Source organism: Motacilla alba, chromosome 3, assembly GCF_015832195.1.
Source record: "Motacilla alba alba isolate MOTALB_02 chromosome 3, Motacilla_alba_V1.0_pri, whole genome shotgun sequence".
NCBI classification, from domain to species: Eukaryota; Metazoa; Chordata; class Aves; order Passeriformes; family Motacillidae; genus Motacilla; species Motacilla alba.
In genome coordinates this window covers 6,691,272-6,718,392 of record NC_052018.1, presented here as the reverse complement: position 1 = coordinate 6,718,392, position 27,121 = coordinate 6,691,272, and the positions used below count along the sequence as shown (strand labels likewise).

At 51.0% G+C, this 27,121-nt stretch overlaps 1 protein-coding gene and 1 long non-coding RNA gene across 3 annotated transcripts in view; one reads left to right on the top strand and one right to left on the bottom strand.

The window, feature by feature from the left end:
- Window positions 1-10,468, bottom strand: part of LOC119699086 — a 48,516-nt gene extending 38,048 nt beyond the window's left edge. The window contains exon 1 of the long non-coding RNA XR_005256351.1: window positions 10,368-10,468. This is a non-coding gene — a long non-coding RNA (uncharacterized LOC119699086). The remainder of the gene's footprint in view (window positions 1-10,367) is intronic.
- TNFRSF21 (TNF receptor superfamily member 21) overlaps window positions 9,629-27,121 on the top strand; it is a 35,091-nt gene continuing 17,598 nt past the window's right edge. Inside the window, exons 1-3 of one of the 2 annotated variants that reach the window (XM_038132102.1) lie at window positions 9,629-9,808; window positions 15,466-16,120; window positions 17,803-18,300. In XM_038132102.1, the coding sequence (XP_037988030.1) occupies window positions 9,755-9,808; window positions 15,466-16,120; window positions 17,803-18,300 (1,207 nt within the window). In that variant the 5' untranslated portion in view covers window positions 9,629-9,754. Of the gene's footprint in view, window positions 9,809-10,603; window positions 10,798-15,465; window positions 16,121-17,802; window positions 18,301-27,121 lie in introns of those variants that run through there. The other variant, XM_038132104.1, reaches the window with a different exon arrangement.

Here is a 27,121-nt window from a genome sequence, read left to right as displayed (position 1 = left end):
GGTAGAGGAAGGCAACTCCTCCCCTCTGCTCAGCCCTGCTGACACCACGACTGGATATTGCAACAGCCTCCAGTACGAGAGATGGAGACACATGGAAAAGAGTCCAGGGAAAGAGCCATCAAGACAATCAGAGCTCACACAGCCCTTGAGGATCACACAGCCTGGGAGGGGAGGCTGAGCGTGCAGGGCTGGAGAAGAAAAGCTCTGGTGTACCTGCAAGGAGGATATGGAGATGATGAAGTCAAGCTGTACACAGAGGTGCACAAGGGGAACTCAACAGACACTGGACATAAGCTGAAGCCAGGGAGATTCAGAATGGATATGAGAAAAAATGTTCCCACTATGAGGAGCGCAGTTCAGCATAGGTGCAGGGTGCCCAGAAAGGCTGTGCTGCCTCCAGCCCTGGAGGTTTCTAAGACCCAACCCACTAAAACCCCAAACAACCTGGTCTGACCCCAGAGCTGGCAGGATGAAGAGGTTGGGCTGGAGACCTCCTGCAGTCCCTTCCCACATGAGCTATCCTGTCATCCTGCAGTGCCCAAGGCCGTCCCATGCCCAAGACACACAGCGCATCTGTGGCTCAGCAGTGCCAAATGCTGGCTTTCCTCTCTAGGAACAACACTGACGAGTGCATCTCCTCCCCTGCTGGGGGACCTCCACCAAACCCACAGCTACCAGATGGCCAAAAGCCGCCTCCCCAGCACTAGCAGGGAGAGGGGGAGCAGGGAGCCTCCCGGCGCTCTCCCAGGCATCCCTAACCACAGCACATTGTTCTGGGCATCACACAATAACCCCAGACAGAGCAGGGCGTCGTGGGGGTGTGGGATCCACAGTCACGTCCGGGCTGCTGCGCGTCACCCCCAGGAACAAAGCCTTGCGGGAGGGCAGGGGGCTGAGTGCCTGGCGTGGGGTGCAGGAGGGAAGAGGAGGGCAGCTCTCCTTCCTCTGTCCCAGTCAGAATTTGATTATCCAAACCCAGCGATCGTAAACCCCCCACTCATCTGGTAACAATAACGAGCCAGGGAACAGCTTGTCCTCGCCTGGCACCGCACCAGTGACCAGGCCATGCAGCCAGAGCACACCTCCCCACGCCCCTGAACCTCACCCCTGCTCTCTGCAGTTACCTGCAAAGGCTGCAGCAAGGTAGGGTCAGCCTCTTCTCGCAGGGAACTAACACGAGGATTAGCCTCAAGCTGCACCAGGGGAGGTTCCTCAGGAGGAAATTGGACATCAGGAGGAATTCTTCATGGAAAGGGTTGTTAAACATTGGAATGGATTGCCCAGGGAGCTGGTGGAGTCAATGTCCCTGGAGATGTTTAATGAAAGACGGGACATGGCACTGAGTGACAAGGTGGTGTTTGGTCATGGGTTGGACTCGACCATCTCAGAGCTCTTTTCCAACCCCACTGATTCTGTGAGTCTGAGTCACTCCTCTTCCACTCCTGCTTGAGCACAAGGCGAGTCTGGTGATGGAAACCAAAGGTCTACAAGTTCCTGGGTCAAACTCCTCTCACTCTGTGACCTTCAGACCTGGGCTCAGCACCACCAGCATCAGAAATTGTGCATTAAAAAAAAAGGCTGCCCTTGGGTTTTGACTCTATTGAGAGAGTCTTATTCTGAGAGAGGACAATATGGGGCTCCTGCTAAGGGCATCACTGATGGCTAGTGGCTAGTGGGGATGAATGGATGGATGGATGGATGGATGGATGGATGGATGGATGGATGGACGGATTGATGAATAGCTGATGCCTGGGAGAAATGCACAGTCTGCACCTTGAGACCAGTGAACTGGCACAGTGGGAGGCTGCAGGATAGAGGCAGTAGCCAGTCTTCCTAGGGGCCATGGAAAAGCAAAGAGAAAGGGAAAGATGAACACGCCTCTGTGTACTTTGGATGGGGTTGCTGTTTGTTGTTACATTATCTGCTTTCCTGTTTCCCTTGCCTCCCTTCCCTCCAGTGGAGCACTGTTTTGTTAAGTTTCTTTGTTCACAAGTGGGGAAGGAGAGCTGGGGAGGGAAGCAGGGGAAGGATGGCTGAGGCATGGCGTGAGGGCAGAGGCAGACATGGAAGGCTTGTAGGGCAGAAGAGTTCCTTGAGTATCCAGGCTAGTTTGACTAAATTTTCCAATGTGTCTGGCTAGAAATTAGTGGCGTCTTTTTGAAGACCCTTAAAAATTAAGGGTTCCTTAATTGCTCTCTTGTGCTGCCAGAAAGGTTACATTCATTACAGAATTACCTCGGTTGCAGCATCCAGAACTTGAGGGCTGTGTCCTGGCTCATTTTCAAGGACAATTTGCTCCACAGACACTTCAGTTCTTGAAGAGGTTTCCAAAGGTGAAATGGAAAAAACTGTGCTAAGAGCAGGAACGTGGTAGCTACATGTCCAGCCCTCTGCTACCTCTAACCAGGCTTATCCCACAGCTGTGGCACTGGGTCCCATCATCCCAGTGCCACCCAGCCAGCAAGTGCCCCACAGTGATGGGGCTGGGCTCAGGGTGAAATGAGCTGCAAGCAGGGCCTGGTGCAGCCACACTGCTCTCAAGGCACTTCCCAGCCATCACCATGTCACAGTAGTCATTTCCAAACTGCTGTAGGGGTTGTCCCAGGATCCTCTCAGCAGCCTTGCCCAGCTCCCTCAGTCTCAGGCCTTTAACCCCAGTTGTCATTGTAACCCCAAATGGCATCTCTGCTTCTCCTCTGACCCCAGGTGACCTTGTAACCAGCTCTGCTGCAGCATTTGTATCCACACTGATTATCTTTCACCCACAGGCTGCCTGGAACCATCCCTCACCCCCACCCTATCACCCTTGCATCAGCTCTGGTGTTGCGCAGCCTCCACACACCCAGACTACTAATCTGGCACAAAAATAACTGAGTGGAAAAAGGGAACAGGTTTCTGCTAAGTCAGGGCCAAGTTACCCAGCACAAGAACTAAGATAAAGGGGAGGATGGGCTGGTAGCCTGGAGCTGCAGGAGAAAGGACAGGAGTGAGACCTCTGTGTTGGCAGGCTCCTAGGCTGGATGAAGCTGATGTGTTTAAACCACGGATCAAAGTGATTTGAGCTCAGGGCGTGGGACTTATCCCTCCTTCTCCCTCACATCCAGCTGGAGTTTAACTGGTGGCAAACAGAGCAGAAACAATCACAGAGAGGATCTGAAAAGATGCAAAGGGAATGGAAACACTGCCCAGTTTATAGGAAGGACCTGGAGGCTGGTGAGACGGGAGGGATGTGTCCTTCCCAGGAGTGGCCTGTGAACTCCTCACTGCTTTACACATCCAGCCGTGTCATTCTGTCCAGCAAGAGTCCCCACTAAGGATCCTCTCTTCCAAAGTCATTTAGCACCGGGGCTAATCCGCAGTTTCCTGGAGGAGGATTTGCAGGCAGTTAAAATGTGTGAAGGCAGGAGAGTGCCAGACTGCAGGGAGCTTCCTACAGACTTCTCTTGCCTCCTAAACTGATGTGTGATGCAAGGCTGGAGCTCTCCTGCTGGAAGCCTTGCTCCCGGGGTCTTCATCTCCACTGAAAGCTTATCATGGCATAACCAGCGCCCTGTACAACCCACCGGGTTACTCTAACCAGTGTACAGTCTATAAATTAGTCCTTAAGCTCGGTCTGCTTCTGTGATGATTAAATGGCCTGAAGTGATTTAAACCTGTCAAGCTTGGGCGAGGCTTTTAAAGAGTTGTGCTGGATGCAGGAGCCCAGGGGAGATGAGAACACCTCGCTACCTCCAGGTCACCTTGCCCTGTTCCCCGCGGGGCTGAGGCCACCCAGCAGCTGCCGGAGTCACACCAGGCTGCTCCAGGCACAATTCCCAGCGCTGGCCGCTCCTGCCCGGCCACACTCAGCCGGCGTGGCGGGAGCACCCAGCGCTGCCAGGACTGAGGTTGCACAAACGCGGTGATTCAGAGAGCCGGCATGCTCCCAGGCTCCGTCAGCGACCCACGCTGAGGCTGCCCCGTTACTGATTCCCCCGATGGTTCTCTCTGTGCCATCTGGGACTTCAGCCTCATATTTCTCCCTGCTGCTTGCTTCCTGAGCTATCCCTATCCAGGGTCTCCTCCATCCCCCGGATGCAGGGGAGGCTTTGCCTTCCTCGCTGTGCTGTCACCTGATACCCGTGGGAGCCGCTGAAAGGCTCTGGGTCTCGGTTTTGGGAGGCACTAACCCCCACGGAGGCAGCCCTTGCCCCTTTTCAAGGACACTTGAGTTTAATGTGTGCTTTTGTCGCCTGGTCAGGCACTATTTTAAGCTCTTCGCATCTCTTTGCCGTCACCCTTAACTGCCCTGAATAACTCTGGATCCAATATACATCAAATACGTGTGCAGGGACAGCAGAGCCCCATGTGAGCTACTTCTCACCCTGACCATCCTTCTCCCATGAACACCACTACCTGATTAAACTGTGACTAAGATTATCTGTGACCACTCAGCAATGAGATCTGCCCTGCTGGAGGCAGCTGGGCTGCTGGGCATGGTCACTTGGGAAGTGACATTCTCCCGGGGCTCCAAATGAACCCCCAAGGCTGCAGAGCCAGCCTTGAGCAGAGGAAGCAGTGTGGTGTGCTGCGTGCAATGAAGCCTGTGGGGTTAGAGGTGGTGAGAGTTATTTGCTGGTTCCCCTTTGTACCAGGAGGATGTAGGCTGGATTAGGCAGTGGCTGCCCGTGCCACCCCAATGGTCCTGCAGGTGACACAAGGCACAAAGCTGGCAGGATCACGTGTGCTGGGTAATCTGACACAGGGGATCTCTCATCCACAGCTGACATGAATAACAGATTTGCAGGGGGGGTTATTTGGTGTCTGTATTTGATGTTGAACCTGCAAGAGTGCACAGTCCTTCCTGGAAAGCAACTGGCTTTGGGACACTCATACTGAGCTCTGCAGGGCTCTGAAAGCTCTGCAAACCATCCCGTCTCCTTGTCCCTGTCCCACTTGGGTCATGCTGCCCACAGAGGAGCAAGACAACACACGATCCTCTGCTTAGCATGAGGCTCTGAGCTCTGCTGCCAGGGCTCTGCTCATGGCTACACCACTTAATCCGCTGCTTCACTTCCTCCAATGAAAACCCAGGGACATTGCAAGGCTTTCAGGTTCATCCATAAAACTGCTCTTCATCATTTTTCATTTCCAGCTTCATCATTTTTCATTTCAGCTTCATGACCATCAAGATACCCCAGCTGAGAGCAAGGCTTGGCTTTGTTAGGCACTGTTCAAGCCTCAGCCCCAGAGCACTTGCACCAAGGAGAAGGAAAGGGATGAGGAAGGGAGAAGGAAGGTGAATGAGGGCACTGGAGGAGGTGCCCAGAGTCCCAGTGCTTCTGCTGAGGTTAATAAGAGCGTTCAGGCTTCTTTATCCAGACCTCACTCTGCAGCTGAGCCAAAGAACCTCCTGCAAAACAAGACTCCAAAGGGATAAAACCCCAAAACAAGAAGCTTCAAATTCATCCACCTTGGAGAGGTGCAGATGTGGCTGCTGGGCTTGTTCCCCATGCACCACACCAGGCGAGCAGGCAGCCGTGACGATCAGTCAGATAAAAGTTGTCCTGCTTGACAGCACTTGCATGATTTTGGGGTCAGGAAGGAAACTTCTTCACAGCAAGTCACTGATCTGGGAAGATGTGAGATGCCAGCCTCATGAGCCTCACCCCCTGATCTCACCAGGGGAGAAGATGTAGGGCCACCTGCGCTTCACCTGCAGCCTCACCTCCCCATCCCAGCTGCTGGTTATCTGGTTACAGCCCTGGGCACAGGGCTAAGGTGGTGATCATGCATTTAGCCCAGACATCAGATGCTCCTTCTCCTTTCTTAAAGTCCTCTGGGAAAACAGGCTCTCCAGCTGTGCACCCACCATTTCCAGAAGAGAGATCAGCTCAGGTGTGATGGCAACCAAACCTCCACCCACCAGTGCCACGCTTCACTCCCCATCTGCCACCCCTGGCTCCCTGGTGCTTGGCCCTGAAATCCCATGGGGTTCTTGAGGTGGGAAATCCATCAGTGATAACACACCTGGCTTGAAATGACTGTGCTTTTGTATATATGTGTGTGTGTATATCTATATATTCCTGCTGGGAACATCTGCTCTTGGTAGACATTTCCCTTCCCAGTTTCCTGGAGATCATAGGGAGGGTCAAAGGGGTGAGAACGCCCACCCAAACTCTCCTTTCCCTCACCCAGGGAAGTCTATGGGCTTTGTTGATCTAACTTCCCGATTCATGTTAATGCAAGTTGTAATTGTGGTTTCTATATGAACTGGAGTCACAAATTTTCCCATGCAGCAGCTCCTTTCCCATAACAACAGCACCAACACAGAAATGTTCTGTTTCTATGGGAGATGTGGAAGCAATGGTCCATGTACAGAGAATGAGACACTCTGAAAGGAAATTATGTCTGCTCCATTAGCCTGGCATCTTCTAGTGCAAGTCAGGGATGAGAAATCACTTCCTGGAATGTTTCTGGTTTCTACAGGGTGAAACAAGTGATGGTGCCCCATCCTCAGAAGGGTTCCAGGCCTGGCTGGATAGGATAGGGTCCTGAGCAATCTGGTCTAGTGGAAGCTGTTCCTGCCCAAGGCAGGGGGCTGAAAGGAGATGGTTTTTAAGGTCCTTTCCAACCCAAACCATTCTCTGATTCCATAGTTCTGTGGCGCATTCTTCAAAATTTCCCAAATAGCTTCTCTTGGCAAGACAATTCCTTCCATTTCATGAATAGGCTTGAATAAGCCTCAGGTGACTAAGCAGGAGCACTGGCTTTCCTCACAGGATAAGAGACCCTGTTGTTGGAGAGATGATAATTTCTGGTGGCAAACGAGGTCAGTGGATGCCTACTTGGACTCCTACCACCAGCTTAGTGAAGACCCAGCAGTCCTTGGTCAACATAAGCAGTGAGTTTCACCTACTCGGATTAAAAAAACCCTCCTTGTTTATCAAAGTTACCAGTTCAGTGGCCTGGGTGTATTTGCATGACTCACAGGGTGGCACAAGGGGGAAAAAGGAACCGAATGCAGGGAGGCGAGGAGGAACTTCTTGAGCTGCTGCTGCTTCCAACAAAAACACTTAACACGAAACTCCGGCCTCAGTCACCCGTTCCCTATTTTCCTCTTGAAGAGTGACAAAAGTGGAGAAGCGGCAAGCTGGTCACTAATAAGTAATTTACATCTCAGCCAGTATGAACCAGTCCAGGCTGCGTGACTGGGGTTTGTCATTGCAAGGGCTGTGAGGGGGGGAGGGACGGGGGATTTGCAGATCAGCCTGAGCATTTTTGGATAATCTCTGGACTGCCTTTAGGTTCTGTATAAATAATAATAATTAAAAGCGGATGTAACTAATTGGAATCCTTTCCAAAGCAGTAACATGATCCATCTTATTGCCAATCCCCTGAGTCACCCTGTCCTCCAGATGATTATTTTTCTGCTTTTCCCTAATACAATCTGAACGCTGCCCTTCACAGTGCTGATGGACCCAGCGTGGGTTGGTGCTGTTGGGGCATTTCAAACCCTCTTCCAGCCCGGACACAACCAGGCCACTTAGTCCCGCACCAAGAGACTAGACATTCTTAAAATTAAAGAATTTAATTTCATCAGAGAGCTAGACATTCTTAAAATTAAAATTCACTCCACCATCAGAGAGCTAGACATTCTTAAAATTAAAATTCATCAGAGAGCTAGACATTCTTAAAATTAAAATTCACTCCACCATCCACAAGCCTGGTGTTAACCCAGTTATGTTATTGCCTATCATGTGCCCAATTTATTTTGAATTAAGAGCAGCGATGGGCATCCCATTGCTTTTGAAGAACCTTACATTGCTTTTGAAGAACCTTACATTGCTTTTGAAGAACCTTACTGTGTCTTGGTTTGCATTTTGATCTCTCTTTGGGATGAGGCTTCCCTTCGCTGACCTCCTGGGAAGAGCACGTTGTTCCTGGGTTTGGGGGCCCCGAGGGAAGGCAAAGCCCAAAACAGGGCTCTGCAGCACTTGCACAGCAGCACAGCCAGCTGTGGAGGAATATCTTCTCCCTGCACATGTGACACACTCACCCTTATTCCCCCCTGGGAACAGCAGTCCTGCCACTGCCACCCCAGCTCTGGGAGGGAAGCTCTCCTGACTCATTCCCAGGCTCCCAAGGGTCATTATTCCTCTCCAGCTCCCTTCCAGCATTAGAGAAAGTGTGGGGAGAAAAACTCCACTTTGTCTGGGAGAGAAGCCTTCTAGCTGGACTCAAAACTCCCTGGAATCAGAATGAGGCTTCTTGTGAGATTCAGAAAGGCTTGGATGGAATCCACGCTTCTTAAGAGCAAGAGCACCACATCCCCCCCACCTTCCCCTTTTTTAGGTGGGATTTTATAAGTTCTGTGCTGTTTCCTTTGGCATGGCACTGAAACCCGCCCTCAGTTCATCTGCCTTCAGGACATCTCCAAAAGGCGACTGCTGGTCACCAGGATTTCTGCAGGCTCTGGAAATCAGGTGTTTGAGTGCTTTTCTCAATAGACAACCAGCAATGTGGACATTCATAAATAGCCTTGATTTGCAGAACTCGTAAACCTTGAAGGCCCTGATCAGCCACACCTGGGGGTGCCTGGTCTCCTGGTCAGACTTTGAAACAGCACGGATGTCTCACCTCAATTCCCATTCCCTGTAAGGACCTTGGATGCAGGTTGCATCCTTTCCAGTCCTGACTCTGGCCCCATCTCCTGTTTCCCCTGACACCCTGGACAAACCTGCATCTCTTTCCATCACTTGCCACAGCTGTCGCTGGACACTGCGACTGTCACCCTGCTCTGCCCACCCTGCTCAGATGCTGCAGGATGGGCAGTGAGGGAACTGCCCATGGTGTGGCCACCCTCAGCATCCAGCTGATCCTCCTCCCTGGAGGGATGCGTCTGTTCCCTGATATGAACAGGAACATTCCATGACAGGGAATGTGCCACGTGTTCATAGAGTCATGGAATGGTTTAGGTTGGAATGGACACTTAAAGGCTGTCAGTTCCAACCCCCATTCCACCGGCAGGGATGCCACCCACCAGACCAGGCTGCTCAGAGACCTGTCCAAGCTGGCCTTGGGATGAGAGATGAGGCGGGAATGGGGCTCCACAGCGTCTCTGGACAACCTGTGCCACTGCTCACCCCCACTTTCGTGAAAAAAAATTCTTCCCTGTATGTCTGACATGGGAGAACACGAAAAACAAAACAAACCAAAGTCTCCTTTTCGGAGATTTCACGGCGCCGAACACCCACACTCCGCAGCGATTCCTCCGCGCCCGCTACCCTAGCACGCCGGAGCCCCACCCGGCCCAAAGCACGCGGGGGAGCGCAGCGGCAGCTGTCTCCCGGCCGGGGCGGGCGATGGGGGCCCGGGAGGCGGCGCGGGGTCCCGCTCCCGGTCCCGCGGGGTCCCGCTCCCGCTCCCGGTCCCGCTCCCGGTCCCGCTCTCGGTCCCGGTCCCGGTCGCGGGAGGGCGCCCTGGCGCGCGGGCGGGTGACGCCACCGCCGGGCCCCGCCCCGGCCCCGCGCGCCGCCCCCACGCGCGCGCCGCCCCCGCGGCAGAGCGCGCGCGGCGGCCCCGCAGCAGGGCAGGGCAGGGCAGGTGGGAGCGCGGCTGGGCCCCCGCCCCGCCCGGCCCGGCCCCGGCCCCGGCCCCGGGCCCGGCCCGGCCCCCGCCATGGGCGCCCGGCCGCCGCCGGCCCCGCGCCCCGCCGCCTGAGGCAGCGCGGCCGCACGGGCAGCGCCTCGCCCGCAGCCCCGGCCCCGCCACCATGGGGGCCGCCGCGGCGAGCCGGAGCTCCGCCGGGTTCGCCGGCATCCTCGCGGTGAGTGTGCGGAGCGCGGGGATGCGGCCGTGCCCGCGCAGCATCCGCGTGTCCGCGGCGTGGGTGGGGATGTGCTGCAGTGCGGGGCTGCCCGCCCGCGCCTCCTGCCCCGCCCGGGGCAGCTTGGCAGGAGGGGAGGCTGTTCGGTGTCCTGCTGACCCCGCTCCGCGTGTCGGGGGCCGTGCGAGGCTCCGCTGCGCCCTCCGCGGGGCTGTTCCCCGCCCCGGGTCCCGGCAGGGGACGCCGGCTGGGTGCGATATTCCCTGCGATATCCATCCTTCCCATCCCTGTGTTAGCGCAGGCGGCGGCATCCCCCAGCCAGGGCTGTGCCGCACAGCCAGAGCTGAGCGGATCCTTGCTCCGCTCTCTGCGCTGCTCCGGGAGCTCAGCACTGGAGCGGGATCCATCCGTCCATCCATCCCTCCATCCGTCCCTCCCCTCCGCAGCCGCTTTTCTTACCACCCTTTGGACAGGCAGTAAAACTCCCCGCCGCGAATGGCAGGCGGCTGCCCTGACTTATCGCGCAAATGTTTTCCGGCAGCTTTATCTCCCCTTTTACCTTCCCAGGTAGGGCACTTCCCAGTCAGCGCTTTAGGGCTGCATCCCGTCTCTTTGGGGAGAGACGGTAATTCGGTGTGTCAGGCAGACGCCGCAGCTGCTGCGGCTGGGTTGTGTAACCGAGGAGAGCACTTGCTCTTGAACTCAAGGTGGATCTGAGCAAACTGGCGCTGGCTCGACAGGAATCCGAGTAAACAACAAATAATCTGAAGCTGGAAGGGCATTAGCCGGGAAACAGCCTCTGGAGGCGAGGGGGAACTTGGCGCGGTGGCGGAGCCGACGGGGTCCGTGCTCGGTGCTGGCTGGGCGCTCCCCAGTGCTGGATTCCCGCTGGGAGAAGCGAGCCGGGAGAAGCCTGTGCTGCTGCACGTCTGGAAGATGAGATGCTGATGGGGACTTTGAGATATGCAGCTCCAGCTGGGATCCTGGAGGTCAGTTGGGAATGGTGGGTGTAGAGGGAAGAGATGGAAAAAAAAAAGAGTGATATAAAGGTGTGGGGAAATTACAACAGCAATTTTGGGGCATGAAGCAAGGCTCTGATCAAATACACAGGTATGTTACTTGTGTGTGTGAGTGTGTTCTCACTCCTGTGTGTGGGATTATACAAGCAAGCAAGGCAAAATTCCCATTTGCTTGTGAGCTGTCAGGATCCTCCTTGCGTTTTCATCCAATACCTTCAACATTTTGGGCATCTCCCTTGGTCACACAAGGAGTTCGAGTCTTTCCAGCCCAAAGGAAGTATGTTCAAGGGAAGTATGTTCAAATCGATAGCTGGTGGGTCTTTTACCAGTGCAGCAATGCCAAATCTGCCTGGCTGCTGGGTTTTGGAGCAGTAGCAGCTTCGCAGCAGTTGTGCGGGGCTGGAGTTGGCTGTGATTTCATTTGCTTGGTGGATTTTTTGGGACCCCACTGACTGCTGCAAGGTAGTTTCAACCATCTCCCCCACTGCCCTTGCCTGGAACCAGAACGACATCGCCTTACTTCAGCTTGGGGCTTTTGGAAACCTGGGGGATTTCATGTGTTTGGAGTAAAACTGTGGCTGGCAGGGATGCTTCCAAGCTCTGGTCCGTGCTGGCTGCGGGGCTGGCTGCTGGGTTTTCCTTCATGGGGACCAGATGTTGTGGTGCTGCTGTTCTGGCTCGCTCCACTCCCTGTGTTTCGCTCTTGAGATGGGTAAAGGAACTGCTGAGCAGTGAGTCCCAGACTCTCATTTCACAAACCCCAAACCAGCTGAAATAGCTGGTCATGTTGCAAGAAGCAGAAATTTGCCTTACTCTTCAGTACTCTCCTCACAGGCAACTTTTTTCGGACTGAGTAATTTGATCCTTTTTGCAGTGATCAGGACAGGACGTTTACTGTCTGCCAAGTTACCGTAAAACTTTCAGACCAGTTTATTTGTCTTTCTGGTGTTTTTATGTGTTTATTTCTTTTACTTTAATGTTGCAAGCACTTTCCCAGTAGTGTCGGGGAAGGGTGCAGCTGACCTCTGGGACGGGTGGCAGGCAGTGCAGCTCATCCCCAGCCTGTGCCAAGGCAATGCCACAGAGCCAGCTGCCGTTTCTACCAAAGTCTGCTGGTTTTGCTTGGAAGTCATTCCCAGAGTATCAGTTTAGCGCTCTCGGTCCCTGCTCACTTGCAGGTCCCTGCCCCTGCTCTTCTCTACCAGGATAAAGTGCCCTGTGTTTAGCTGCAGTTTGTGTTTTGAGTTTTTTTAATTTTAATTTTTAAAAATTTTTACTTTAGTTTTAGGTTTATTTCTGTGTCCCCACAAGTCTGGCAGCAGGGCAGCACTGTACACAACCTGAGATTATGACAGTCTCAGTGTCGCAGCATTTTAAGACACAAATTCCAGGACAGCAAGTTGACTCACCAACTTTCTGCTGGTGTTTTGACTCACTGTGCAGGTTTGGGTCCCTGAAGGAGATGCTGTATTCATGGAATCATAGAATGGCTTTGGGTTGGAAGGGACCTTAAAGATTGTGTAGTTCCAACACCCCTGCCATGGGCAGGTATGCCAACCACTGGACCAGGTTTCTGAGGTGTTTTCAGCTGCATCTACTGTGCACACACCACGGCAGCTTGTGGCCCCTAAGAGCAGTTTCCTGTGCATCCTGTGCATTGCCCGTCAGGTCTCCCTGCAGCACAGTTATTGAAAAAGGGTGATGGGAGCACAGCACAGAGGCACCCTCTGAGGTGGAGTCACCAGGCTGGGTGTGCTGAGGTGTGGGGTGCTGCTGCCTCGAGGGTTTGTTTGCAGCTGAAAATGGAGGTCCCTTTGTCTGAGTGTTTCCTGATGTGAGGACGTCAGAATGATGATGTCCCGCAGCCTGATCTGATTTTCTCACACCATAAAACCTTGATGTGCTGAAGTAGGTGGAGGTGGCTGGGAGGTGCCTTTGCCTGTGTGGTGCAGGATGTTGGTGCTGAGTTGGGGATGCTCTTTGCGCTTGTGGCCATCCTGTCCTGCTTGACCCTTTTGGAAAGGGACCCCATCCCATTAAAAACCCTTCTTTGTTCCTGCGTTGGGCGCAGAGAGCATCGCTAAAGACGCTGCTGAAACCAAGTCTGCTCTTCATTGTTGTCTTATACTCATTCCGATTTTTTCCTGTGTTTTTTTGTTACCCTGCACAATTCCCTTTGGTACCAGAGTAATGAAATGGAGTGCAATGGCTCAGCAGAGCTCACTCACTTCATTACTTAGTTGCTTTTTCCACTGGAACTGGGAGTGTCAGCCAGAAAGGTCCAGGTCTGCGTGCTGCCCTGAGGGTGAGAGACCAAACCAGCAGACACTCCTTTTTGCTGAAGATGTCCTCCTCTCCTGGCCTTCACTTTCAGAGATATAGATGCTGCAAAACCTGAGCAGTTGGATTATTTTAGGGAGCAGAAATGCCAGTCTGAATAAATAACAGATGCTCAATACTGCTTAGCCATCCCCCACTGGAACTTGCTGTTCTCCCTTGGAAGTGCATGTGCAGCTGAAGATCTTGAGATGTTCAAAAATACCAGCACTGCTTTTCTTGAGATAGGGTTTAAAAAAAAACCTCAAAAAAACCAACTCAAACCTAGTGCTATTATAGGCTTTGGTTACCCGGGTGAGGGGATGGGAAGATGCTGGAATGGAAGGAGGGAACCCATGGCACATGCTTGTAGCAGGGCTGTCCATGGGTTTCCCAAAATCTAGCTTGATGCAGAGCGAGAAATCAGGATCTGAGACAGCAGCACACAGCTCACTCCTGGCGAGGCAGGAGAGCCACTGCCTGTCCTGCCTCTCCTGTCACCCTGTCCTGCTCGGCGCTGGCACGGGAGCAGGGTGAGTAACACAGGTGACCCCTCCTGCCGCCTTAAGAGGCCAGTTTGCTAATTCAGGGATGCGTCATGGAGATTACAGGGGAGGGTGGCAGGTTTCCTTAAAGCCAGCTAAGCGCTTTGTTAAATCATGTCTTAGGGGAGGGGAAAAGTAAAATGCATCCTGTAAGCCTTTGCTGCCTGCCAGGGCAGCCCCGCTTTTTAATTTGACGTGCTGTAATTAGTCTAGCCGCTGCAGGATCCTCGTCAGCTCCTGCGGGCTTGCCTGCTTCTGCCTGCTCTGTAATTGCTGCTTCAGGGGCAGAAAACTAAATTAAAAAAATAAAAATATGAAGAGTTTTGTACAAATCCCAAGCTGTAAATTATTTAGCAGGTGAAACAGAAATGTGCTGTGTGTTTCCAGGAAGTAAGAGACTGCACCAAAAATGATGCGGCGCAGCTTGCGGCTCTGCCGCTATGTGCCTTCTGCAGAGTCATGTTGTTGGGAACCTTTTTTCTTTTTTCTTTTTTTTTTCTTTCTGAATATATTCTTGTTGGCTGATAGCCCAGAATAGGTAGCAGAGCAAGAGGCGATGGATTGTATAACACAGCCAAGTGATTTATGTGCTTGGCTCTGCAGCTGAGCAGCATTAGGATCTCTGGTCTTTTTACCTTCAGTGTAGAAAATGTCTGAAAATTCAAGGTAACAGTGACTTGTTCCCTCTATCCCTCAAAACTTAGTCTCAGGCTGTTTGGAAACGTGTTTCCTATTGCTTTGCATGCTGTGTGAGGTTGTGTCTGCCTTCCTTTTGGTATGCCTTTCTGTTCTTGCTGACTTATCTCTGCTGCTATAACTGACATTAAGTCCATGGGCCAGAGGTCTTCTGGAGGAAGCAGAGATACTTCTTGGTAGATGGAACTTCTCTTGGGGATGGAGAAGCAAGGAATTAAGGGAATAAAGCTTTAGGATTGGAAGTCAGTAGAGAGAGATGGATTTATAGCAAAGCCCAGTTGCTCCCAGTTCAGTGTCTAAAAGCTGGTGTCCTTTTACCTGTGTCTGATGCAATGAGAAGCTGAGTTACAGCAGAGTTTCTTGAAGAGTGTAAAAATAGCACCAGGTTTTTTCTCCTGTTGCTAATGCAGCTGGTTTAGAGTGGGTTCAGATGTGGTTGGAGGCTCAAAGCAGAACATCCCTTGCGGTCTCGCCAAACCCAACTTTATGACTTGCACTGGGTCATAAAAAATCATGGAGAGGCAGAGGAGCTGAGAAATAGCCCAGAAACAGCCACTAGCCTGGATTTCATCCTGGTTTGTGTTACTCAGAAAGGTAACTGTTTGAACAAGTGCAGATTAACAAATAGGGAAGGAAAGTTTTACAGGTCAGAGCTGCCATCTGCATGTGTTTTTTGTCTTGACAGTGAACGCCTGCCTCGTGCTGGAGCCTCTCAGCCTTGAAATGCAAAGCTGGTCTGAATTCTCCTGGGGTGGCCAGGTAGCACGTACTGCTGAAACACAATTAGCAGTATTTACCACCCTGGCAGGGTTGCAGTGTAAATGATGCTTAGTTTCACCAAGAAGTGTGGTGTCAAGTTTTAGCAATTATAATCGTAGTTGGGGATGTGTAAGGAGAGCGTGCTGCCACCTGCACCGATTCCATTCCACTCCAGCCTCGCTGAGGTCCCTCCTGTGGCTGTAGTAACTTGTCCACGGTCCCACAGCTCTGGGACATCCCATGTGATCCTACAGAGGGTCGTTGACAGAGAGGGCTCTGTTTGCACGCAGTTGTTGGCTGATGTCTCCTGTTTGTTTTCCAGCTGCTCATGCTCCTTGGCACCGCTGATGGTCAGTCGAAGCCGACCTCTGAGCAGAATGCCATCAGCCTCTCCCCTGGCAAGTACCGCCACCTTGACCGTGCCACCAACGAAGAGCTGACCTGTGACAAATGTCCTGCAGGAACCTACGTGTCTAAGCACTGTACGAAGAGTACCTTAAGAGAGTGCAGTCCCTGTCCAGACGGGACCTTTACCAAGCATGAGAACGGCATAGAGCGATGCCACCCCTGTAGGAAACCCTGTGAACTGCCAATGATTGAGAAAACTCATTGTACTGCCTTGACTGACCGCGAGTGCACTTGCCTGTCTGGTACGTTTCAGACAAACGATACCTGCGTCCCTTACACGGTGTGCCCGGTCGGCTGGGGCGTCCGCAAGAAAGGAACCGAGACCGAAGACGTCAGGTGCAAGCCGTGCCCTCGTGGTACCTTTTCTGATGTGCCTTCTAGTGTGATGAAGTGCAAACCCTACACTGACTGCTTTGGGAAAAACATGGTGGTCATCAAGCCGGGGACGAAGGAGAGTGACAACGTCTGTGGTTCTCCGGCATCCCTTCCGAACACAGCTTTGACTTCATCGAGCACCGAAGCGGGTGAGCAGCCCTATGAAGTTCCACCAACCGCTGATCTTCCCAAAGGTAACGTCCACCCCTGAAACACAGCTGTGATTCTGACTGAGGGATTGTGTTCCTGCCTTGGTCAGGGTTGGTGTTAGGCTGTTAACAAGCAACCTGGTTTAAAGCCTGGGTGGTGCTTCTGCTCCATGGCTTGAGGTTGCCCTCACTTGTATTAGACCACGTTTAATAACATTTTCACTGAGACTGCAGTCCTGATTGGACTTCTGGCTGTCCTGCTGTTTGGGCTGAAAGGACAGCCTCTTTTCCTGTCTCTGTGATGTGCTAGCACAAGTCTGTACAGTTGTGGTGACCTGGGTTGGGATGCAGCAGGAAAATCCCTGCAGTCTCCCTGCAGCAGGGAAATTGCTCCTCTGATGGATTCACTGCTTTTGTGCCTGTGCTTTCCTTGCTGCATTTCACTCTGTACTGGGTCACAGTATTGGCTGAATGGGAACCATTGCTGAAACAGCCCTGCAGGAGCCTGGGCTGTCCTGTAACTTTTTTTCCTACAATCTGGTAAGATTACTATGTGAAATTCCTCTTTCTCTCACTTAATTGGAAGTGGCTCATACAGCCTTTATGGTGAGGCCTTAGATGTGGCTGGTTTCAGGGGTGCTGTAGGACTCCACTTAAGGTGGTATTCTGCACTCCCTGGAAAGCAGGTTCCCTATAGTGTCTCAAATCAGGCATTTTAATTAAAAAATGCAACTTCCGATGACCTCAACAGCTGAATTAGTAAATATAATAGCAGGGAAGTGTTGACAGTGGTGGCTTCCAGTGCTTCACCTTTGTTAGGTCTCAAAGCTTGCCCTGACGTTGGTGTATCATTGGGAGTGTACAGGTGGGTGTTTCCTGAACTTTGAAATCAACTGTCGACAATTACGTAAAAGTTGAAGCGTTTTCCCTGTTTGTGTCCTGATTAGGGTGTTTTGGGTAACCAAACTGGGGGCAAAACCAGGTACAGATGAATACACCCACTGTCTGTGTCAGCTGGGATGAGATACAATCTGCAAAAGATGATTTTCCAAAATAATCTGTAGGTTTTGCCACAACAGCCTTTCTTCCTCTTCTCGCCAGGCTTTGGCTCACATTTCGCATCTCAGGCTGGGACCTGAGAGGTGTTGGTTGATAAGGAGACTCAATAGAGATGGAACGTAGCTCTTCAGGGGAAGTTTGGTTGCTTCAGAGACCTATTTTTTAGTTGATTCATCTGCAGCTGCTTGCAGGGCTGATAAAAAAGAGATTTTGCTTCCTTAACAAACCCATTGGAGAGACACTAAGCCTACAAATTGTCATGGTTTTTTTGTGCTTTTAGTCCAAATAGAAAATTCCACAAATGAGCTAAAATTAATGTCCATAAACCAAAAAAGAAAAACCAACTCACTCAAAGTTGTTGGTTTTCTGAGAAATGCTGAATGTGGGACAAACACAGGCTGACAACATACCTTTAGTAACTCATTTTTTTGTAATAAGCTACCTCTAGCCTTAACCAGCAAGGGTCAGTTTTACCTTGAAGCTCCCTCTGTAACCGTACCCATCTGTTCCCAGAGGCAAACCTCGACTTCACCTCTACTCTTTCTCGCTGCCTGGCGTTGGGTTTCTGTCTGCTGGCCAAGCCGATGCTCAGGCAGGTCTTAGCCCGTGATGTGATGCCATATCGCATCTCCAGGGCCGTGACACTCAACTCTCCTCTCCTCCCGCAGGTCTGAACTCTTCAGTTCCCGATTTTGTCCCCTCTCCAGCGCCGCGCGCGTCCAGCAGCATGGTGGAGCGGGCACGGTACTACAATGAAACCTCAGCCAACGAGACGGACGGCATCAGCGGGACCCTCATGGGCTCCGGCACCACCAGCCAGGCCCAGAGCTACCGGCACAAGCAGACCAGCCAAGCGCTGGAGAAGCAGCCATCCCTGGAGATGATGGGGGGCGAGAAGCCCAGCGTCCCGTACAGGCCCCCCCGGCGAGGCTCGCAGAGCGTCCACCAGCACTTCGACATCAACGAGCACTTGCCGTGGATGATCGTCCTGTTCCTGCTGCTGGTCCTGGTGGTGATCGTGGTCTGCAGCGTCAGAAAGAGCTCACGGACTCTGAAGAAGGGACCCCGGCAAGATCCCAGTGCCATTGTGGAAAAGGCTATTATGAAAAAGTCCACCACCCCCACACAGAACAGGGAGAAGTGGATCTATTACTGCAACGGGCACGGTGAGCAGTAGTGACCGTGTGGGGTCCTCCCCCCTCCAACCCAGGGCTGTGGAGGAGCCAACCCCACAGCCAGTGACCTGTGGCTTTCCTCATTTGGTGGGTCTTATAGTGAGAACAAAGCCCTCAGAAAGTGTGGTTCCTCAGATGTTTCTTCATCCTTGGCTTCTCCTCCTAGTTCCCATGGTGTGTCCCTGCTCCTGAAGGAAGGGTTGATGGAGGGAGAGTCACCTGCTCGCTCCAGCTTTTCTTCTTCTTCTCACCTAGCTTCTCCAGCCTCTACCCTTCTTCCATTGGTTGAATGATTTTGAATGAAGGCACCTTTTTTCCCCCCCATTTTCTTCCCTTCCTGCTTTTCTTCTGTTTCATATGGTCCTTATTTTCTCCGTGACTCAGGCATGGATCTGGTTGTCTTTTGTGTCGTCCTTTATCCCCTCATCCCTGTCTGTTTCTGGAAGGCTGAGTCATCCTCCACCTCTTGGCATTGCCTCAACTTCAGTTCTTAGCCCTAAATCCCAAGTCCTGGCTTGTGTCCCGAGCCCTCTGCCCACACTGGAGCCAGAAAGGTTATCCTTAAAGGCTGAGTCGTGGATGTGTACAGCTCCACGAGTGTTGTTAGGTCTGCCTGGACTCTCTTCTTGGTAGTGTTTTCTGTTCATTTAGTGGATGATTTGCTGTCAGCTTTTGATGAGACTTTAAGGATGACATGTTGTGATCTTCAAGTTGAAATTTGTAAAAATCAGTGATAAACTAATGATGGCATTACCGTGAGCACCAAGCAGCCATGATCTCCCTAGCGGGATGTGCAGTTCTTCCTCTGCAGAGCTCTCCTGGCAATTTTGACCTTCCCTTATCTTGTGCAGACTGACGAGTCCTTACTTTGGGTTGACGTTGCTCAACCTTAAACATCCGTTCACAGTTAACCTTTAGAAAAGCACATTTAACAGTGGGGGGGGTCGGCAGCAAACAAAGAATTGATTGAACAAAGATTGGAATGTTTAAGAGAGATCAGTCCTTGATGAAAGTCATCCTTGAGTGCCCAAGTACAAAGCAAAGAAAGTTTTGAATAGGGCGTCTTCTGTCGTGTACTTTCTTCACCTTCCTGCTGATTAACAGACCTACACTTTGTTTGCCTTCATTAATTCATTTATACAACCAGTAAGGTCTTGTTGAATTGGTTTTCTGCCTTCTCTTGTGTTTGTGTTGCTTATCAGTTTCCTTTTAACTCTTTTGTATTCTTGGGCAGCAGTTTCTTAAACTTTTTTCTGTCTCTGATAACTTTTTCCTATTACCCCTGCACTCCATTGTCCCTAAAATTTGTGACATACAAAGCATGGTCCGTGAGACTGCGATAAATGATCTGCAGTGGAGTTACAGAACCTTATTAGACATCCTTGTTTGTGGGCACTACCAGGAATACATGGGTTTGGCCATGATTTGTAGGTCAAAAACTAGTGGTTGTTGCTCACTTGCAGTAACCCCTTTCCCCAAAACTTTAATTACCAGTTGGTTGAATTTTTGATGCTTTCCTTTTTCTTGAAGCACCTCAGAGCAGGGCAGTTTGTACTGGACAAGGAATGCTCAAGTGCAGGGACCAGACCATGCTGCTTTGAGTAGGTGCAGCTCTGGGTTCTATCCTGGTGTTCCAGACCATGCCTAAGGGCCTGTGCTGCCGCTGATCCTTCTGGAAGCCACCTTGGAGCTGCCTTTTTGGGCACTGCTGTGTGTTGAGTCACTAATCATGATTCAAGTTAAAGAAACCATGCAGGTAAGAGAAGGTTCATGTGGAGAGTGATGGCCTGTTTTAACCCATTTAGATAAAACCTCACCTCCCAGATCTCGTCATCCTTTGGGGGACAGCGTCATTCACAGGTCATCCTGTGCTTCCCAGGATGAGTTGTTCCAACCTTCTCTGTCACATTAACAGCTGCATAAATTTCGCAAGATCCTTGTTAAGTTTTCCCTTTGTCTTGGGAAATAAGCTGGGTGTAACAGCAAAACCACACTTAGGTGATAAACCAGCTTGGTGTGATTGAACCTCTCCGGTCTGGATTACTCCCAGTCATTCCTGCAACAGTCACACAGGTTCCCTCTTGGCATGGCTGGCTTCGTGACTTCCTCCTGCCACCAAATGTCCTCAGATGAACTGTGTGCAATAAAGGCAGGCAAACAGGCACAAACCAATTAATGCTTTGTCTTGCTTTTAGTGCAAACCAAATTGTGTTGCACTAGCTGGAAGTTAGTTAGCTCTTACTTGGTGGTGCGTCTCTGTCATGTCAGAAATGGAAATTCTTCTCCTCTGCGGTGGAGCATAAATCCCTCTCTGCCTTTCCTGTTGAAATGTCTGGCTCTTTAGACTGTTTACTTGAAAGGAGAGGTGTAGTGCCGTAAAGGAATTGACCTTTTATTTAATAACTGGCTGTACAGCTGAGATGTTCTGCAGAGCTGCTGCGTCATGGCTTAGCTTTCTGCTGCTCCAGCAGTGTTTGTTCCCAAATCATGCTTCATCCTGAAGCAGCATTTCAGACAGGGGTGAGTTTAGCCAGGGAGAAACTTCAGTGTGTTGCAGAGGGGAAATCTTTCCTCTCCTGTGCTGCTGTGTGAATCCCTCCATAGGCTACCAGAGCAAAGCCTCCTGAGATGGGAGTACCACAGCTGCTCCCTAGGTTCAGGTGGCAGCCTGGTTTGTGGTTGCACAAGGTGTGTAGAGGGCAATCAGAGTGTAAACTATCTTTGTGGCTGGGGGGGGTGAAGCCCCTGGGCTGGGTGCTGGCAGTGCACCCACATCTGTATGACCTCCATCCAGAGGTTGGCTGGCACACCAGCAAGGGTCTGGGGTGTGTTTATTGCCTGTTTATGTAGCTCTCGCAAACAGTCTGCCCCCATTAGTTCCTAGTTTACCATCTCCTTCCTCCTAATCCTTTCAGTAAACAGCTTTAACCTTTGAAAGGAAAGTCCAGGTCTGACGCAGGCACTGGAGCCTCTCCTCAGAGGAGCTGTCCTTGGGCTCCTGTCCTCACTGGCAGCCCCCTGAGCCTCCCATGGTACCAGGTGGGCATCCAAGGCTTTGCCTGTTTGGGGGATTTTATTATTGATTTCTCCAAGGCTGTGGGTGCTGGTGAAGTGTGGTCAGGGTGGCAGTAGCACTGCTCAGTGCTGGAGCAAAGACATGGCACTGTGGTTGGGCTCCTTACCAAAAGAGGAGGGGTTTAGGGTGGAAGCAGGGACTAAAACTCTTCCCCAGTTCCTGAAGGGACTGAATTCCTGAATTGTTTAAATAATTGAGATAGGTGTGTGATCCTGGTCAGCAGTTGTTGTCATGAGGAGGTTCACTTGTCCTCATCTCCCCGTGAGCTGGTATCTGTGCCCTGTCCTCCCTCTGGTCGTAATACATGCCTTAAATAACAGCTCAAACATAAAAATAGAAGTAGCTTGGGTGGCTGGTGTTAGAACTACACCCGTGTCCTGATCATGGATATGTTCCAGCCAAGGCAGCAAATGCCAGTGCTTCTCACTGGATTAAATGATTCAGATATCTAGGAAGAGCTTGCAATGACTAATGGCCTGAGTTAGTAGCCAGCCTACCTCCACGTGTGTCCTTGTGTCCATCCTCACAATAGGGGCTGTCCACAGTGAGATTGGGAAGGAAGAACAGTGTAGCTGTGGTTGGAGAAGCTGGACCTCTTGCTGGCTCAGCTGACTCTTACTTTGCAGCCCTGCAGATAGGAATCCAACAGTTGACAGTTTGTCAAAGTTTTCCTGAGAAATTATCCACGTGGTGCCTGAGTGACGTGGGTACAGGGCTGATAGGGCTCTGTGGTTTAACCTTGTATGTATGACTTCTTTCTTTCAGAAGATCAGGAACAGCCTACACACTAGGTTCATGCCTTTATTTTACCAACTACCCATTTCCTTTCTTCAGACATTTCCAGAGGTGAGAAAATGGGCTTGCAGGAGCCTTTCAATAAACACTGAGAATCGGAGCTTGTCTCTCAAATGCCTTGGAAATGCCAGATTTGCCATCATGCCAAACATGCCATTTGCCAAACATGAAGATGGGCTTGTATTCTTTTTGCAGAAATTGCTTATACTGTTGCCTTTGGCTTTCATCCATTTAGTAGCAGAGGATGAAAGAAAAAAGACTGCAAAATGTTAGGGTAAAACCTGTGTGTAGAAGCAGCTGTCTGAAATGATATGCCAGGAGGCAAGAAAAGAGTTTGGTGATTTTTTGTTTTTTGGAGTTGAAAGACTGAAGAATAGATCTTGGCAGTGCTGGCCTGGCATGAGATGCCACTTCCCTTTTATTTTTCTTCAAGTCTTGTAATTGCCCATTATTGCAGTGGGTGGTGAGAGCAAAGCCAGGAAGCCTCTGGTTAAATAATCAGAGAAATTAACTGTTCTGCAAAAGCTGTTTGCAGCTGGGGTGGAGCTGAGGCTTGACTGCATGTAGAAGAGCATGTGCTTAAAATGGCTGAAAATCAAAGTGGGGAGTTGTTATGCTGGAGAGATGGGGAGTGTTGGGATTTGGGGGTCTTGGTTTGTCTGTTGTCAGCACATTGAGGGCCACGATCTTCTTGTTTGGTGATGTGTAAGGAGTAGTCCTTGGCTTGTGTGCTGGTTGCTGAGGGACCAGGGCTGGGCTTGAGCTTGGGCAGATCCCAAGGAAGCCCCTGAGGGTGTTGAAGGGGGGCCATATCTTGTACCTTGGAGAGCCTGATGCTGTGCTGCAGCTCCAAAGCGTTTCCATGTGAATATAACCAGTGGGAGTGTGGGGAGAGCAAGGTCATCACAGGCTGGTTCTCTAGTGGAATCAGGTGCTCAGTTATGGTTAGTTGCAAGATGCTTATCGAAGTTGCAAGATGAAATTACATGATTTTTTGCAAGAGACAGCACATTAAGGTTATGTGTGGGCTTTTTAAGTCAGTATTTTCTAGAGATCCATCACATAATGAAGGGAAGCAAGTGCATGGAAACAGTCCAGCTGAGGATGTTACTCCTCAGGCCTATTTAACTGCTACTCTGAATAAGGAAACTGCTGCAGACTTGGCGCTCGCAGGTCCATGGGGTGACACTGAATGCTACTTTAGGACCCCTCCTTTGTGCTTGTGTGGGTAAATGAGATGAAAGCCACTTAGTGTAGAGGTTTTGTTTGGCAGAGGTAGTTTTCCCTGTGATCAGCTCCTGAACAGGTCCCAGCAGGTGACAAGAGGATCACACTGGGAGGCTGGGTAAGGATGGAGGAGCTGCTGTGGAAACAGCTGGGCAAACAAATAATCCTTTCAAGCCCTAATGCTTCACTAGCCTCAAACTGTGGGGGCCTCGAGGCTTTGTGCCCAGGCCACAGGTAGGGCAGAGATGCCCAGAGCATCTCAGGAGGGCAGGTGTGCCCATTGTTGCTGACATAATTCGATAACTGCGGCTACGCCTGGAGAGGAGCAGCCCTGGGCTTGTGTGCAAAGTCTAATACAGCTCTGGCAGGCAGAGCGTGAGATGAGGGATTGATGTCTGTCCACCTGCCAAAACTGAGAGGCAGAAGGTGTTGTGTTTGTTTTTGTTTTCCAAAGCAGCCTCTCCTCTGGCATCTGCAGCTTGATGATGTGAAGATGATTGCTGGTCCTCTGATGACAGCCTCCACCTCCACACAGAGAGACCCAGGCAGAAGGGGAACTGTTAAATTGGAAGAGGCAGGAATGTGCTGGGCACCCCAAGGAGTATGGATGCTTCCTCACTGGAGCTTGTTCTGCTGCATTTCGTGCTGCATTTGCTCCTGCACGGGCACAGTGCTCTGCTTTGGGTGGGATGGAGCAACTCTTCATCTGCAGCACAGACCTCTGCTATGGGAGTGTTGGGGTGGCATCTGACAAGTTCAGAGCACCATCTTCCTAAAACCACCCAATGTAAAACATCGCTCAGGTTTGCCCAAAAATCATTTTGTCCTTTTGGGAAGCTGTGTGATTTCCAAAGGGCGTAGGCAAGAGCTGACCAGGGCTTCATGGTGAAAGGGAGCCTTGGAAAGTGCAAACGTGGGAGGCTGCTGTTCTGCTTAGAGAGGAAGAAACCTAATCATGTGCAGGTTTTATCATCTCCTGTTCCTCAGCCTTATTGCATTAGCACCAAAGACTGGTCCTTGATCACTTTTAATGTGTGTTGCTACGTGAGCCGTCTATCTGCAGCATGTACAGGGCTGTGAGGAACTCCTCTTGGAAGCTGGAACATTGCTCCCAAATCTGCTTCAGAAAAGAAAACCCAAATTATCCAATGCTCAAAATTCCTGGGTGGCCCTTGTATGAATTTAATGAGGGATTGGGATTTGTGCCTGCCCACTAAGGTGTAGGGCCGAGTGTGGGAGGCAGGGCAGCTCTGCAGGAGAGGATTGTCCTTGTAGAAAACCACTCTGAGCCTGGGGTGTTTTTGCCAAAAACCCAACACCGGTTTCAGTGCCGGGGGGGCTGTGATTTCTCTCATCAGTGAGGCTCTCACACATCACTCCTCGAATAACAAGGTTGGGTTTTTGGGTTTTTTTTGTTTTTTGTTTTTTCCTCGCTCTCCAAGACTGGGAGGAAAAAAAAAATGCAGGAGGTGAATTTAATCCTCAGGTTGGCATCTGTGGGTGTCTGGATATTTATATGGCTCTGGCTGTGGCAGTGTGTGTGCTCAGGGTTGCCAGCTGTCCCATAGGGTTATAATGAAGATTAACTCTGCAAAAGCCGTTTAAAATTTAATAAATACGTGAAATACTTACGCTGGCCATTCTCATGCAAACTAAAGCAAGAGCAAGTTCACTCAGCAGGTCCCTGGTGTAGCATTCTGTGCTGGTGGGCAGGAGTTCAGATGGGTACCATGGGGGTTGGACCAGGGGGATGTTACAGATGTGACTTCCACATAATGTATTGGGAAAAGAGATCTTGTGTCATGATGATTTTCAAGTTCCCAGGTCATAAACATGTTCATAACTTCATGTGGCTCATCACAGACCTCTTTCCACTGTTTGGTTTGGTTATTTTCCCGAAAACTTGTAGGAAGTGATTGTTAGAAGTCCCTTTCTGCCTTGAAAAATTTTCAGTTTTGTCTTAAAAAAAAAACCCCAACAAACTCCAAACATACCATTTTGTGCTTTGTTGCCCAAACAATCACCGGGTCCTGGGAGGGTCTGATACCAGCACTGTCCTCCATGGTTGGGAAAACTGTTCTGTCACTAACAAATCTTCATGAGTGTGTCCTTTCCAATTGTCTGACAGAAAAACTAGAGATGATCTAGTTTCTACCCCCCTACTGTGGGTAGGGATGCTACCCACTAGAGCAGATTGCTCAGAGCCTGTCCAACGTGGCCTTGAACACTTCCAGGGGGTGGGGCAGCCACAGCCTCTCTGAGCTGCCTGTTCCAGGGCTTCACCACCCTCACAGGGAAGAATTTCTTCCTTATCTCCAATCTAATCCTGCCTTCTTTCAGTTTAAGGCCATTCCTTCTTTCCCCCTTGTCCTGTCACTTCATGCCCACGTTCAAGGTCCCTCTCCAGATCTCTTGTGGCCCCTTTAGGCACTGGCAGGCTGCAGTAAGGTCACCCTGGAGCCGTTTCTTCTCTAGATTGAACAAACTGTCTTCTTACGAGAGGTGTTTCAGCCACTTGACCATTTTTGTGGCCTTCTCTGGACCTGATTTAACAGGTCCACATCCTTTTTATGTTGGGGACCCCAGAGCTGGACACAGCACACCAGCACCTCCAAATCCTTGGCAGAGGTGCTCTCAGCCCCTTCATCCTCCAGCCTGTGCCAATATGGTGATTGTACTGACCCAGGTGGAGGACCTGGCACATCTTCAAACTTCCTCATTTAGGACCTGAAGTATATTTTGAGTGGCAGGGGGAGGAACTGAGTTTCCAATAACTTCCCCTTTTTGGCAGTGGTTAGTGGAGTTTTTGCATTTTGGAAAGGCATTTGGGATTTCCAAGTCCTGGTTTGGTTGAGCTGTGATATCTTGTCAGTGTGGATGTGCTGCATCCTGGCTCTCTTGTACAGGCTCTCAGTGTGTGCTCAGACATAAAAATAGGCTGCTGCGGCTGTGTTTCACATGAGTCAGGAGGATATTTGGAGGAGGGAGGTGGGCTGAGCTCAGGAGAAGAGCTGGCTTTGCAGTGATCTGGAGCTTTTATCTGGGTGTAGGGGAGGGTTGGGCTGCATCACTGTGGTTTTTCTGTCTGACTTGTGTGTGCCCTTGGGCTGTGCTCTCTGTCTGTGATGCTTCATCCAGCCTGCGTGTCACAGTCAGGATTTGTCACAGCATGTGGTGCACAGATTAATATTGCTCTGGAATACCTCTGTATGTAGGTGGTAGAAGCTCCAGGTGCTCCAGCTCAGATTAGCACTGGGATGGTGGAGGTCAGTTTCCCCAAGTGTCATGGGTCAACAGGTGGGACCTTGTCCCTGGTGGTGCTGGAGCATGGAGTTTCCTGAAATCCAGCCTTGCATGAAGCTGTCTCTGGAACCCTGGGCTGCTGAGCTGCTCACTCCATGGGACTGTGTATGCCAGAGGTCCTGGGAGATCTCCTGAACTCTCCTTCCCAGCTGTATAAGGCACTTACAAAACTTGAACTGATGTTGTGTTAATCATTTTCCATGCACTGTGTCCCTTCATTACTAGTGGGTTGAAGGACACTTGGATTGGAGGGGCTCTGAGCATGAGGTTTCCCCTTAAAGGTGGCATTTTCTTGAGGAGCACTCTTGTGAAAAGTGTTGTTTGACTTGAACTCTGAGAATGAAAACAATGACATTGTGAGAGGGTGGGGAGAGGAAGGAGCCTTAGCACCTCTGTGGCTGCGGTTTGACT